Genomic DNA, 15,904 nt, shown 5'->3' on the forward strand with positions numbered 1-15,904 from the left:
GTGGGAATCATTGATGCTTTAGTGCTCCACAGTGGCAGATTCCAAGATTGTTTTTACATTAAGTTCCAATCTATGTATGGATTAACAATTTTAATACAACCAACCATCACTGTGTTTATATGTCTTTGTGTGGATCTGATCCGTTGGAAAGGTTGTTCCGTTACATAAGAAATCTCAAATTGTACCCCTGAGTTTATTTTGATTTTCATTATGCACTCATCTGAAAGGAGGAAGAAAACAGATTTCTTGTGTTTACACGTCTGCAGAGCACGATGAGGTCTTTGCTAATGGCTGAATTAGAGATTTGATAAGAGCTGACAGTGTCACATGTGTATGTAATAGTGATAATAGAAGTGCGGGAATCAGCATTCTTGAGCCTGGTGATGAGTTTCTTAAGCATGAATACTCTCAATCCACAGCCTACGAGGAAAAATCAAACAGCACTGACGAAAACAACACAAGCAGAAATGTCTGAGTGTGTGTCAGCATGTAAATCTATGCATGAGTGCAGCTGTGTATGTAAGCGAGGATGCACTGCATTGATTTCTGTAACTACAGTGTGTTATTTCATGTGTACACACAGTGTGGCAGCGTCTCCATCGAACACACACACAGATAGAATGAGTTGCAGGGCCATGAGCTCAGTGTTTGGTGGATTAAAGGCACAGTGAGTAAGCAGCAGAATCGGGGAAGGAAACGCTCAGTGATGCTTTCTAGGACTGAAGCTCGGATGGCATCCTCTTAGTATGCGCGTCTGTGTGAGAGAGTGTTTTGTGTGCAAGCATCAAAGGCTACTGTCAATCAGGTTTATGAAGCTAATAAGCTAAAACGTCCAGTCGACTGTCATGAGAAAGAAGCTGATTTACATTAAGCGACATCGAGAAGCCTCATTTTTCCACTGCAGTGTCATGTATAAGTAGTGTGACAGCAGATGTACTTCAAATAAATGCAGATATAAAGAGCTTTATTACTGTAGGATAATGATCCTCCTACTAAGGGGTGGACATCTTACCCTGTTTGCACACTGGAAATATTTTAAGATCCACTCTGTGAGTTAGACATGTACTGTACACACAATCCTATATTGCAGTTTGTTGAGTACAGCACCGTGTGCAGTGGCCAGGGTTGTGTGTGGTCAAATACCTCGTCATCATCAGCGTCGTAGTGGGCGTACTGCTGCTCTAGTAGTTCTCTCTGTCTCCTCTCCTGCTCCAAGGTCTGCTGGATAAGTGTGGCCACCTCACTCTGCTGACCTGGACGCTCTCGACCAATCACAAACCTGCAACAACATGCTCTGTTGATAAACAGTCCTGGCAAGGCACATACACAGTGGACCAGCCAATGATTACATAACAGCACCAGCACATGAGCATTTTGATATAATAAGCACACTATTATGTTTTAAGCGCATAATTACAAGCATGAAGACTGAATTTTACACTGTGTTTACTTCAAGAGGCTTTTAATAGCAGAGGAAAGCTCTTCTGGGAAACGTAGAATCTGACAGAGCTAATACAGAAACATTTTTAAAGCTTTACCCATTGTCTAAACCCTGTTCACTTATGGCAACAAGTCATTGCGAATAAATGTAAAACTATGTGACTGAGACTTACAGGTACATTGGCTCATACACACAAAATTTCTTTTACAATGTTTTGTGCATTTTCCGTGTGGCGATCTGTTTTTGTGCCCACAGCAGCCACTGAGTGAGAGCAACAGAAGCCCACAGCCACACAGCAGTGACAGCAATATTTGCTGACGTATCAGGGCAGGGCTGGGAGATGGGACATGCATAATAATGTGAGGAGACAGTCAGCTCGGCCAGGCAGCCTGTTATTAGCCTGGCAGGGAATAAAATGGAGAAAACCGTAGGCTCTGCCTCCAAGCCACTGGCGGCTAACTACTGTAGTTACACATGGGACTAACCATAGGAAATATCACGTTCAAATGTACACAAAGTGACAAGGATGATGACAAAAGATCATGATCACTTCTTTAAAGATCAAGTTTGGCGAGTTTGGGGATGTAGTCCTAAAAAAATTATATGTTTATATATTTATGTTTGCCTGTATTACAAGGTCAGATATAGTCAAGCACACATAGTTTGCAAATCAGAAATGTACAAAGTTAACAAGCAGAGTAAGAAAATGTGTCCCTCTCTCTATGCTTCTACCGAAACCTAAGACTTTATGGCAAATAATGGTCCTGCTACTCAAAAGAAGTCTCATTTCCTATTTTTCTCCTTGCGGCTCTCACAAAATCAAGCAATCATGTATTAGAATTTTACAACTTATTGTCAGAAATCTCAAACCCAGCAGGGATCCTGTAACTGCGTATACATGTGAGCGCGCTCCAATCTACTGTATGCATGAAGGTGAGTGTGTCAGAGTGAGACAGAAAAAGAGAGCGAGAGTGGATTTGAGATAGGGCCTAATCAAGTGAATTCATTTCCCGAGAGCTCTTTCATATATTTCTAAAGGCGATGTAGAAAAGGCCTTACGCTCCAGCAGAGAGGCGTATTTGATCTACATGTGAAGGAACAAGTGAAGGGCAGGACACAGAGAGGAAGAAAAAAAAAAGACAGAGAGATAGGGAGGGCCCTGGATAAGCTAAGTACTTTACTAGAACAAGCCTTTGGACAGCAGGGAGGCCTGAGGAGCAGCTGACCTGGAAACAGCCTTTCTCCTCACGCATGGGGAGCCTGTCTTGGCTCCTCCCTGCCTCCTACCGTTCAGCGACAGCCACACAGGGGGCTGCATTAACTCAACTGCACAAACTTTCAGTTCTGATTTATTCTGTTTACTCTAATTAACTCTGCCATGGCTCCGGTACACAGACTGCTGCAGGAACCTGAAGGGACGAAATTCTAATTTTTGAGCCATTAGTGAAAAATACAGCAGAAGTGATGACATAGCAAATAATCCTGGGAGAACAGGAAACGTGTCTTTTGCATTAGGTAGCACTGGGTTGACAGGCATTGGAGAATGTTAGCAGAGATTTACACAGAACAGATATGACTGATGAACCATGGTGGAGATGTACTACAGTATCTGTAGTATTTAAGGTCAAGCAGAGTTCCTCCTTTTGTTTATCTGCAGGTTGTGAACATTTGGTGCATAATTATGAACTTACTTAAAAGATAAATGTACAGCAACGTCCTAAAACAGCGGGGAACTATAGTTGTTAGTACACATTACTCAGGCAGGAGTAATGGGGAATATGGGGGCTAATGCACTTTTGGTGTTCTGCGAGTATTTACAGTCGCAGGGCAGCGTGTTTGCAACTGACTCAAAGGAAACTAGAAACATGAAATATGCCAACCAGTGCAACAGTGCTGTTCACTGATGTGTTTTAGTAGTTTTAGACAACAATGGAGCTCAGTGGCACAGAGGAATAAACAGTATCAGGCTCCAGTAGCACAAATCTGGACAGTAATTGTTAGTACTATTTAAATAATTTACTTTACAGAAGCTTTCTGGTTCTTTAAAGCACCAGCACCATTGTACTTGAAAGTACTAAATATTCTTCATTTTTCTTTAAGTTATTTGGTTTGGTGGCAATGAAGGAATGAAATTACACCTTGTTTTCTTGACTGATTCTATATTTTGTCTATAAAACATTAGAAATCAGTGAGAAATGCCCATTGCAAAGAGTCGTTTTTGGTTCTCGTCAGCGTATTTATTTTTCTGGGTCGAGGGTCAATTTTTTGGACTTTAAATAGGATTTACTGACATTTTACTAAATACTGACATGTGCTTACTTTATCCTTTACAAAAAGGTGCACATATAATTCAAGTTAATGCTTATTTATGACACTAAAAATCAGCATATGAGGTGTTTATTTTTAGATTTTAGGAGTCACATGTTAATACATTCATACAAGTCTGAACACATTTCCAGCCAATAAAGTTGCAACATACATATGGACTAAGGTTTGGTATAAGATAAGTCTTCTACACTCCTATGGCAAACCTGTGCCAAATGCTGTGTATTCTATACTACAAACTATATTCCAAAATGCTTATTTTTCTTGTGTTTACTTCAATGTGATTTATGTGACAGGGTCTTTAGAACACAGTATTTTATCGTCTGAGGGATGGGGGGAGCCTTCTGACTAAAACCTGGATGATTTGCTGCTGGAAGTCAAGGTTAAATATAGCTAAAATGGAAAATCTAGGACAGTTGGCCATAAAACCTCTGGTGATCAGACAGAGTGAGGGAAGGATTTACTGAGGAGGAGGGAGAGGAGGAGATGGAGGGGGTGGAGTGAAAGGAGAGCAGGAGTGAAAATTGGTGTGGAGAACTCGCAGCAAGGAGTGAGAATTATCATTACACCTTGTTATAGCATTCAGAGTGAAATTTTCATACACTGGATTTAAAATGTCTTACACAAGAGATGTAGAGCAACTGTAGATTTGTGATAGCTGGAGTATCATATCAATCTATTTGTATTTGCTAGATGCATGGACAGGTGATAGATGGAACCTTTTCATGGCTGCCTCACTTATACAGCCACATCCCGGTATGTGGAGCACATTCATTGTCAATATTATATTAGCAAACAGGATCAGTCCAGCCAACACACTGTTTTGATACTGTTAGACACGTCTTTGTTTAGCCACTAGCTTTTCCACAGGTGCTGTACTTTCCACACTATCTATCTTTCCACAGCTACCACAATATGATTGAGGGTGAAAACCACACTGAGGCCTTTGGACTATGTAAGAGCAACATGATGGGTGTCTCACAATGTGTAGTGTGTTGACGGATGGACTGATGGAGAGAAATTAAAGCGAGCAGAAACATGACAAAGAATATAAAGCTTCAAAGCAATGTCATGGAGGAAAAAAAAACAACCCAACACTTCTCTCAAGATGTTGGAAGAAGAAATAGTGACAGAAAAGAATAATAATAAGAGAGGTCAAAGAGGATGGAAGGTAGACGACAACAGACTAGGGTGATAAACCAGAGCGAGAAAAGACAACATTAAACCAGATCAAGAAAAAGGAAAGAGCAAGAATCAATTGAAAGCTGAGATAGCAGGCTCACACAGTTGCCAAGGACAGCTCTAGCCTTCCAAAGCAAAGCCATGCTGGGTGTGTGTCTGTGTGTGTATTAGTATATGTGTCTGTTCTGTCTGCTTCCCTCTTCTCTGAGGAGACCCCTGCCAAAAACTGCTCGAGCGTCAATCACTCAAGACTTTTGTCACATACTGCGTTTCTCACTGAATACGGCTGCTGAAGTGGCTGTTTTGCATCTTTCGCACCATGACAGCCGGACTAACTGGATTCAGAATCACACTACTGGTGGTCTGCTCAGATGTCACTGATTATGGCTGTTTAAAGGACATTTTAGAGGCTGCAGTTTGCTAGTAAGTAAGTCTCAAATAGCATGATGGGTAGTCTGTTTCTTGGGGGCTAAAAGCTGCTTGACACACTTCTAATCTTGCTGCAGTTTGCACATTGTCACAAATGGATACCAATGCACAAATCTTATCTGTGTACAGAATGAAAAAATATTTTAATTTACCATTTGAAATTTTATATCACTACTGACTATAATCATTTTTTTCATACAAATGTGAGTCATTGGCATCACTCCTCTCTGTTTCCAGAAAATCCACCTTTAATTATCTGAACAAGAAAAAGAAAATGCAGAATTGTCCCATTTTTTGATTTTAGGAGAGTATTTAAAGCTACCATGTGTGATGTTCCTGGTGGATAATTTGACCAATTGTGTTACATGCGTCATTTAAAAATTTGCCAAAAATTCTGTGAAAAAACAAAATTCTGTGCTGCTTGGCGCAACAGTGAAGTCATTAGTGACTCAGCTCCGAATAACATCCAAAAATGCGGGGACTTTTCAGGTGAACTGGGCTGAACTGTGGATGAAACGAGACAAAAAATGCCCAGAAACTGCTTGGGGCTCAGAGGGTAATAAAAATGGTAGTTTTAATACTAAACATTACACTCTGCAATACACTACATTTTCGTTTTTAGTTGAGTTTGTCTTACCGGACCACTCCTGATGTGTTCCTGAGGACGGAGGCAGCAAAGCTCTGAGTGACGCCCACCAGACTGGTCCCATCCACCTCCACGATCTGGTCATTCACCTTGATCCTGACACACACAGTCAAAAACATCATTCAGCACTTTGTGCAATGAGCCACACAGAATACATGTCTTTGACTTCGTTCAACATAGTTTTGCATTCATGCAAGTGATTCACACTGAGAGGACTCATACACAGTGTCCGTTGTGAAAATGACCTCAGAAAAGAGGAAAACAAAAAGAAAAGAAAAAAAACAAACTGCAATATTGTGCAAATTACAGCAGTGCCAGACTTTCTTGCGGTCACAAATTTCCACTGCGATGGCTCCAGCCTCCTGCTAACCAAGAGACAGAAGAGATGAGGCTCAAAACAAACTAGGAGGGCTAACGAGGACATGGGGGCCAGTTCAACTTTTGCCCCGGGCCACAACACATCCGGCAATTCAGCTCTGCTCTGGACATGATGAGAGTGATGAGAGGTCACTTAAGCTCTTGACCTGAGATGAAACTCACAGTGATCCACTATTCATTACACTGAACAAATCAATTAAAAGAGACATCTTTGCTACATATTCACTTCAAATCTGCATACAAAACAGACCAAGACGGATTATGAATCTGGCTTTGAATAATTTGTTCAACACATGAATAATACAAAACCTAGCTCTCATTACTTTTTAACAAAACAGCATATTGTTCTAATACTTCACTGCTGAAAGGCACAACGCATCATTTTCTTTTGCAACAAATAACTGTGGTCTCCACTGTGAAGGTCCTGCTTCTATTTAAACCTAGTAATGAACACAGCAGTTACACTTTCATCTTTGCCACATTTCTGTCACATGAAATGGACACTTACATTAATTCTTGATTTGCAAAATGGAGCTGCAGCTCAAGGAGTATAGTCCCAATTGAAACAATCAGCCAATCACCTTTCTACAGGACCTTTTCCTTACTGTTATGCCTCTCCTCCGTCCACATGTGCAAAATATGTACCAGTGATTAGCATCCATGTTCCGCACTGTGTTCCCCACTGTGCTGTTGTGGTAGGAGTTTTATATTTTTAAACCAGGGTGTATAAAGAAAATAAAACAAAAGAAAGGATCACAATGTTCCACTAAACTATATCTTTAAACTTGTTGATGAATGTTTTGTTGCCCACATAGAATCCTCCTCTGTTAGTCTGATGTTAATTATTTTTCCCCATTTTGCTTCAATGTACCTGGAATTATGACTTTTTCAGTTTGTGAAGACCATAAGTTTTAAATGGATTAAGCAAGTTGTACCACAAAACCACAAATACTGATAGATAGCTTAATCCAAGTAGAACAGAGTTCTGGATCTTCAGAATGGTTGTCATAAAGGATCGTTATACCTAAGAGTGGGCAAAGTCAATGCAAAAGAGGCTTACATGTAATTTCTTTAGTCCCACTTAAGCCCTGAAATACCTACAATTCCAACTCAGCAATATTTGCTGCAAACTTCCTGTAAAAACCGGATCAAAACTCAGCAATGTTTTCTGATGACTGCCTCCACAACTGCGGTAACCGGTGTCCTTTCAGCTCCTTTCTCAGTCTGTCACAACATGCACCAGCTGCCGAGCCAGATTTAATATGACCGTGACACCCAACGCATCAACCAGAACTGTCATATGGACGTATAGAGACACTTCAGGCTGACAGGTAGACAGAGAGCGAAGCTGGTTGCCTGTCAGCTGCTCAGACGCTTGTCTGACCTTCACAGCTTCTAATATCATAACGCGACTTTATGTGGCTGAGGCTGGATGGTATACAACTGCCAAGCAGGGGCAATGAGAGAGAAAAAAACCACAAAGCGACAACAAAGGAGGATATCAGTTAATGCAAACAGACCAAAATACCCACACACCTTCGTCCTATAGCCCTCTTCTGACCCCAGCACACACTCAGCAGTGAGCCACAGCCGAGTCCATCTATCTGTCTGCCTGTGAGTGCGCATCAGACCATTAAGTCCGACTCAGCAGTAGACAGAGAGCCCTATAGCAGGAGAGGTAATGACAGAAGGAAATCGCACTCTGGATAGCAACTCCTCACTTGTGTGTGAGTCAGAGTTTGAGTACTTACAGAGTGAATGAATGTGCAAAAGTTCTCAAGTATTTACTGCCATCAAGATGCTAATATCTCGAGTCTTCAGTTTACTTCTCTCATAACGTGATCAAGGTTTATTAGGAAATCCATCATGGGGATACTGGCAGAACTGCAGATGCACAGTTCTGTTTCCATATCTAATAGAGGCACAAATGATGCAATATAATGTTGGAACACATTAGCCAAACCAAGCAAACAAAAGGCTCAGTTTATGCAAAGACTAGTAGCAAACAGGGAAGTCAGAATAATCACTGAGAGCACCACGGCTGGAAAGATCTTACTGTGTGAGGCGTTTCTGTTTGATCTCCAAACACTACCTGCAGAAGTTCACACACTTTGGAAAATTATTAATGTCATACATACACTTTCATCCATGACTGTTTATCTGATCTGGCATATATATATTTTTTACAAACTGGTAATATCAGTGAGTTAGTTGAAGAAAAAAATATGTTCCTCTGCAGAGTCCAGCTGATCAAAACATGCAGTTCAACCAAATATCTAACATTTGTAAACATATATTTTCAATGCTATATTTTTTATTATTTCAGGATTCTGTAAAATAAAATGCAATTTTAAAGGAATAATATCTTATGTCCATTGTTCTTTCACCAGGTTTAACATCTAAAAACTACAAAAAACAATCAAAAAACTAAATATAACAGGTAACACAGAGACAAAATAAATGAAGGAAATCAACAAATGACAAAACAAACACATTAATACAATTGTAAAAAAAAAAAAAGGAAAGGAGGGAGGAACAGCTGGGTATGTCAGAAGAATAGAAATGTGAATACAAAATAGAATAAATCTCTTTACAAATCTGGACTGCGAGAGCCTTAATGTATATGTGATTTGTTCCATCACATACACAATTATCTGTATTCATAGTGCCCTTAGTACATTTTTTAATTTTCATGTTAGCCTTTATGGGATCACTGACAGTATAGATATGAAGTGTAGGTAGAGAGCTCCCAGCAGTCACAATCAAACATGTATCTTCATAGCTATGTATACAGCATCATCTTAACTCTTAGGTCACCATGGCATCCTTAAAATAAATCTTTAGTTTTGAAAAAAATAGAAAAACAAGATAAACAGTGAAATTAAACTAAGTGAACTAAATGAAACAATGCTGTCAAAGGATTAAAAACAAATGTAGTGGCTGCTTTAAAATGTGAAGCTATATTTTAAAAAAACACGACCTAATTGTGAATGTTTATTTTGTAAAGCCTATGAGTAAGTTCAGAGAGGAAAAACGGTTTTCTCTCTGTTGCTTTCGGTGAATATGGTCTGTTCCTGCTGTTCTTTTCTCTTTGTCATCTGATTTTTCCCACGCTGTTGAAATCACTTCATTCTCCAATTTTAATGTCACAACACTTGTCCAACGATCTATCTGCCCACGTTCTCTGGTCCTATACAGCCGGAAACCCTGTTTCTTTGTAATTCTATTCCTTCCTCATCTCCACAGCATCTGGTTTGTGCAGAGCGTCTCTATCAGGTATCTACCACCTTAAATCCACCACCATCAGTGTCTAGACTTTGGGTGTCCTCTCCGTAGCTCCTACTATCAACTGGGACTCTGCCGTACGGTGAGTCCAATCACAACAATAACTTGATTTAGCATGTTCGGTTTCATAAGAGTAACAGATATGGGATTGAAAAAAGAAATGCCAAACAACCAAAGAGAAAATGTCCAAAAAATGTGCTAAATGGTGACAATAGCATTGCAATATGCTCACAATGTAAATAATAACATTCTGATTTTAGGATGCTCAACCTTGGCTAAATAACAAACACAAAGCAGACTTCATCCTCTGCTGACCAGGAACATCACTGTGTATCAGGGTAGCCAACAGTGAGATGCTTCAGTTTGGACCAAAGTGGCTGCCATCCTCGGAGCAATGCCTTTAGCATGGCTAAAAATGTAAGCAAGCACAGTTTATCAAGAAGAACACAGAACCTGTCTTTTCAGTTACACATTAATTATTAACATGGCAGAATTTACATTAGACAGACAGGGGAGAGCTGAGAACCAGTGAACTTTTTCAGTTTAAAAAGGCTCAGATCTACAGGCGTACAAATGTATTGAACTTGAGCTTCTGTACAAGCTTCCTCTGATCTTTCCATACTTATTTCTCCCACTCGCTGAATGAGAGTTTTTGGAGTCAGTGAAACTGTCATCTTAGAACAGATCAACTTTTCGCACTTTTGAACAAGCTGCTTCTTCGCTGCTGCTCTCCTCCGTCTCTCCTCGCTCGCTACATTTTAACTAATCTCACTGTCATGTTCCTGAAAGAGGCAACCGTGGCTGCTACATAAAAGAAAATCTAATCCCTAAAGAAAACACACCTTCTGCAAACAACCACAGTGCATTAGGGTTTCCAGTCTGTGAGAAGTGCTTACCGTACTCTCTGCTCTTATACTGCATTGATTGGAGCTGCCTATCCAATTTTTAATCTGTTTATGGGGAACCTGAACCACACAGAAACACTAATCGACAGAAGCTGGTGGTTGAGAGGCAGAAAAATCACAGCTCGCCTGCTGAGAGGCTGTCATCCTCTCTACCCTTAGCTGAGTGCTTACGCTGCACTGTTCACACTTTATAACGCACAAACACACACACATGCATCATCCAGGGACAGAGACAGAAACACACAGTGAATATGGGAAACAGTCATGTTGTGCAGAAAAACTCTGATAAACTAAAACAGAATACAAGATATTGTATAATACAATAATACTGTATATCATTTATATTACATTATAATGTCTGTCACTTAATCCACATACCATACCACACACCACGTATAGCCTTGTGTAAGACTTTGTGTCCCATACCGTGCCTCTCCCAGTAGATCTAATCCGAACCCCTGCTGCTAAATCTGACAGGGACAGAGTGTGACCGTGTGAGGGAGTGAGACAGAGTGGTGCTAGCAGAGGGGTGGCATAAACTAAATAGCAGATTAACTGTCGTGTCCATTTTTCTAGAGAATTAGTTCTTCTTCAGCCATACACATACTTTTCTTTTATGCCTTTTCATTTGTTGTTCCCAGACACATTTTTGTGTGAAATCTAATGTAAGAAAAGGAGCTCTCACCTGCTGTCTCTTTCAGCAGCTCCACCTTCAATAACAGTTTTGACAAAGATGCCCAGTTTCTCCAGACCAGCGTCAGCACCGACACCCATCCCGATGATACTGATGCCGAGGCCGTCTTCATCTGGAAACGTGAAGAACACACAGTTAAAATGGGAACGTCTATATTTGTGTAAATGTGTCATGGGTTTTCCACTTCCTAACTTTCCAGTCATCTTGGAAACCCAAAATAGCTTCAGTTACCACAAACATAGATGGATGAACACATTCACAAAGAAATACAACTGATTTATTAATTAACTGGAGGGACAGGCATCTACCTACAAGATATTAGCTGCACTTCACATAAATAGGGAATATACTGGATAGGAAATTCCCTTCATCCATCCCCATTGTGCATTAATTATTCACAAGTTGTCGGGGTTGCATAACAGGAAGTGGATGATGGAATCCTACAATGTACAGTCAATCTATTTTAGGTTCTTGGTGAAAGTGGATTTCAGCAGAGGAAAATCTAAACAGGACAAGACAAGTGAAAAAGATGCAATATCACCTCTTTGTAGCTCGTGCTGGAGAATTAGGACAAACTGTGCACTTCTGTGCTTTTAGTGTAATCTAGTGGGATTTGTAGTGAATTGCTGCTTTGAAACATGGAAAGTAGTCAGTGGAAGTCATAATGTGGGCAAAAAGGATGAAGAAATACTGGAAAGAAATGGAGACACAACCTGGACATAAAGAAGAAAAACAGAAACACTTAATAAAAAAACAGTGATGTGCCAAATGTGGGTGATTCTGTCTATTGGGTATTGTGTTGAAGTGACAAGATCCACCTCCTCATTAGGATGTTCTTAGATTTTTTCCCACCTTTCTCCAGCTCCACTGGGAAGAGCTCCAGTTTCTCCACCCTCTTCTCCAGCTCATACTCGGCAGAGGAAGCCACGGGATCCACCTCCTCATTACGTCGGTCGTAGTCCTCATTGGAGTAGGTGTTAAACACCTGAAAAAAAAGCACAAGGAAATGGCAGTGGAGACATGCAGTTAAATATAGCATTTCACGTTACAGAGAGATTAGATTGAGGGTTATGATTATAAAGCTTAGTTTCATAAAGGAGATAGCATACTGTAAGAAGTGGCTTAAATAGGAACAGGTTTTGATTTCGCATAACTAAAGCTGCAACTGGCAACAACTACAGTTCATACAAATATGACTTGGTACTGCTATTTTTACAGTGATAACGGTGGTTGCTCTGCAGGCAAGGGAGTACCTCAAGTTTACGATTATGAACGGATGTAAATAAGAGCTTTTATGTACCCAACAATGGGAAACACAACACTTCTGTGCAGCATTATTTACAAAACAAAGCCAAAAACACTGTGGTGACCAAGGCCTTCACAACAATGCCATGACTACAACCACAAATCAGCCTGTTAACCAACAACAAACATCGTGTGGCGATGGATAGCAGGGATTCCTCTCTCCTCGTCTGCGCTGTGTGGTCCTCGTAGGGACCTCTCCTCCTCTGCAAGAGTCAGCTGTCACTTCACTTCTCATCCCAAACCTCACTGCTGTCTGCACCGAGCACGACGGGAGGGAGCTGTGCACACACTGACTCCAATGTGTACGCTCCTGACACGTTTACAGTGTGGTGTTCTGCACAACGCTAGCTGCTGGTACTGAAGAAAGAGCTGCATGGGTACGCAAAGTGTTTACACTGACAGATAAACATGCGTGAAAAGGCACAGGGAAGCCTGCATGACAGCAAAAGTGTCAGAGAGACACCTGTACACTATTTTATAGTCGAAGAAGGCAGTGTCATTTGCCATACGGTATTGTCATTTCCAAGTAACCATTTGATGAAGAGGGTATTACACATTTAGTTAATGACGTCAACCAACAAACTTGTTGACAACACTGCATGCTTCTAATCTGTGATCACGTTTGTGGAGGCCATCAATAAATGTGTCATGTCATATCATCTGTACTGAATAAAGCCTACAGCCAGATTGGTGTTAATCATTTATAGCATGTGTATATGTATGTAGTTATGTGAGCAGAAACAGGGAGAGACCACAATAAGAGCAATGCAGCCTGATCAATCTTTAAGGTTCACTGGAACACTGATAGATAAAAATAAAGAGGAGAAACAAGCTTGAAAAATGTCAGTCAGGACTTCTGTGCCTTTTATGCTGTAATACAGGTTTGACTAATAGCTTACCACATAATAAAGATGCAACAAACTACAGTAAATAAATAAATGGCGTTGTATTTGAGGGACAGTGTGCTGGTTGTATGTACAGCTTAGGCACATGTAGCGTGAAGTTGCAGGGGTTGGCTTTTATTGTTTCCTCTGTGTGATCCTGCGTGAGCTCTATCTGTGACCTCCCTGTCATCAATCATTCAGCGTGATCAACAGCCCTGCATTATTAACGCTTGCATGCACACAGATGCACACACATAGATACAATCTTCCACATACATGTACAAAATGATGTGCAGAGCATTGCAGAATTTAAAATGAATACAGACGCGCACACACACAAACAGTCAGCAATTATTAGAACACATACATGTGTATGTACAGTATATATAAATGCATATATACATATATAGAGACACCCACAGTTCTAGACACATAATACCCACTCAGGCACACACACTGCTGACAAATGCTAACACCAGCACATGAACTGTCCTGGATGTCCTGCACGCGACGCCACCATTAGCAGACAGTACATTCTCTAATGGCCTCTCTCAGTCACTGTGTACTATCTACAAACACATTAGCATGTGGCCGGTCACTAGAGAGAGAGAGAGAGAGAGAGAGAAAGAGAGAGGTCATATAGGAAGATGAGGACAGATGAGGGTGGATCCACGAGAGAAAAGAACCGAAGAAGAGACAGTACAGGCGCAGTGATGGAGAAAGATAAGAAAAGGGCAGGAGAGGGAATTCAAGATATCTAAAGGATGGACAAGAGAGGAATGGCGACTAAGAGCGGGAGTGACAGGATAAATGAAACAGCATGCACATGGGAAATAAGAACGGGTAGGCAGAAAGAGAAACAGAGAGACTGACTGCACCATCAAATGAAAAGCATTTACCCACAAATGGTTATCTGGCTCTGAAAGGAAAATGCCAGTGGATATTTCCATCCTATCCAAACACCAACTGGTTTCCCAAATGGTCATGTTCAGTCAATTTGGTAAACATTACGGCTGACAAAAGCAGGACCACAGCATTGGAATTCTTTAGGGGACAAAAGAGGTAGAGGAACTATAAAGGTCAACAAGTGCAGATTAATAATTGATTCCACTGCCTTCTTTAGTCACAGTTACTTTGAGGACAAATGTTCACATTTCTCTTCTCAGATAGGTTGTATAATATCCTCTTGTTCTCTGACAATAATTGGATTTTGTTCCGGCAAAGAAGTAATTTTTGATCTGAAATGGCGTTGCAGAGATAAAAGAAAAAAAGGCAAAGAAAGAAAGAACATGATTTTGAGCACCATTGTGTGTTTAACCTTGGCAGTGGCAGGATACTGCTGCCTGCTGCTTTTATTACTAAGGGAGATGAAAAATGGCCCGAGTCTAAGACCAAGCCTGACAGCTGTGGGTCAGACTGTTATCACTGCTGGACACTAGTGTATAACGACAATATTTTAAAAGTGCAGGCATTGAAACTGCCACTGAATTACCTCTATACACTATATCCTGTGTGTGCCTGTCCAACATGAACATTTGTTAAGGTTAGGTTGTTCAAAAAAGAGGCTTTAATTTAATTTCATGTGAGGTGCAATTAATCACCGCAGGACAAAACTTGGCAGAGCCGCCACAACCCAACATGGCCTGTATTCTGAGACTGACTCAGACAGACAAAATAAAATGTGACAGCTCCACCAAACACAATTCAATGCATATCAATACTCACATAACAAAACGATCCTTGAAAACAGTAGTCAAAGTCAGAACATTTCACCATTATCTGCTAATAACTGTGAAATCTACACTACCGTTCAAAATTTCAGGTTATAAATGTCCATATTTTTGAGAGAAAAGCATTTTTTTCAATTAAGATACCATTAAATTAATCAGAAATACAGTCCACACATTCTTAATGTGGTAAATGACTATTCTAGCTTGAAGCGGCTGATTTTTAATGGATTATCTACACAGGGCTACAGAGGAACATTTCCTGCAACCATCACTCCTGTGTTATAATGGTACATTGTGTTAGCTAATTGTGTTGAAAAGCTAAATGATGATTACAAAACCCATGTGCAATTATGTTAGCACATGAATGAAAGTGTGAGTTTACAATGACAGACATCTCACATGCTTTCATTTTCGAGTACAGTTGGGATATGCTGGGGCCCTTCATTATGCTCAATTGTAATTCAGTTATTTACTGAAAAGGCTTCACACAAGGACGGCCACTAAAAATGGACTGGAGTATAATGAGCCGTCTCCCCATGCGGTGCCCCTCCGGAGCTGAATTGAACCGGTCTTTTGGAGGATTTAACCCAACAAAGAACTATTTACATGTAAATATATTTGTCTATGTTGTCTGCACTTTCTTTCAATCTTAACTTTGGATCAAATAAGCATATTCCCATGAAACGTCACACTTTAAAAT

At 40.4% G+C, this 15,904-nt stretch overlaps 1 protein-coding gene across 5 annotated transcripts in view; it reads right to left on the minus strand.

Moving 5' to 3' along the window:
- Positions 1-15,904, minus strand: part of ppp1r9a (protein phosphatase 1, regulatory subunit 9A) — a 64,160-nt gene that overhangs the window by 26,988 nt on the left and 21,268 nt on the right. For all 5 annotated transcript variants that reach the window (XM_051955024.1, XM_051955023.1, XM_022213616.2 and 2 more), the window contains exons 3-6: positions 12,138-12,270; positions 11,277-11,397; positions 6,015-6,119; positions 1,144-1,279 (exon numbers count right to left, since the gene is read on the minus strand). In XM_051955024.1, coding sequence (XP_051810984.1) covers positions 1,144-1,279; positions 6,015-6,119; positions 11,277-11,397; positions 12,138-12,270 — 495 coding nt within the window. The remainder of the gene's footprint in view (positions 1-1,143; positions 1,280-6,014; positions 6,120-11,276; positions 11,398-12,137; positions 12,271-15,904) is intronic.

The sequence above is a fragment of the Acanthochromis polyacanthus genome, chromosome 11 (genome assembly GCF_021347895.1).
Source record: "Acanthochromis polyacanthus isolate Apoly-LR-REF ecotype Palm Island chromosome 11, KAUST_Apoly_ChrSc, whole genome shotgun sequence".
In the NCBI taxonomy this organism is placed as follows: Eukaryota; Metazoa; Chordata; class Actinopteri; family Pomacentridae; genus Acanthochromis; species Acanthochromis polyacanthus.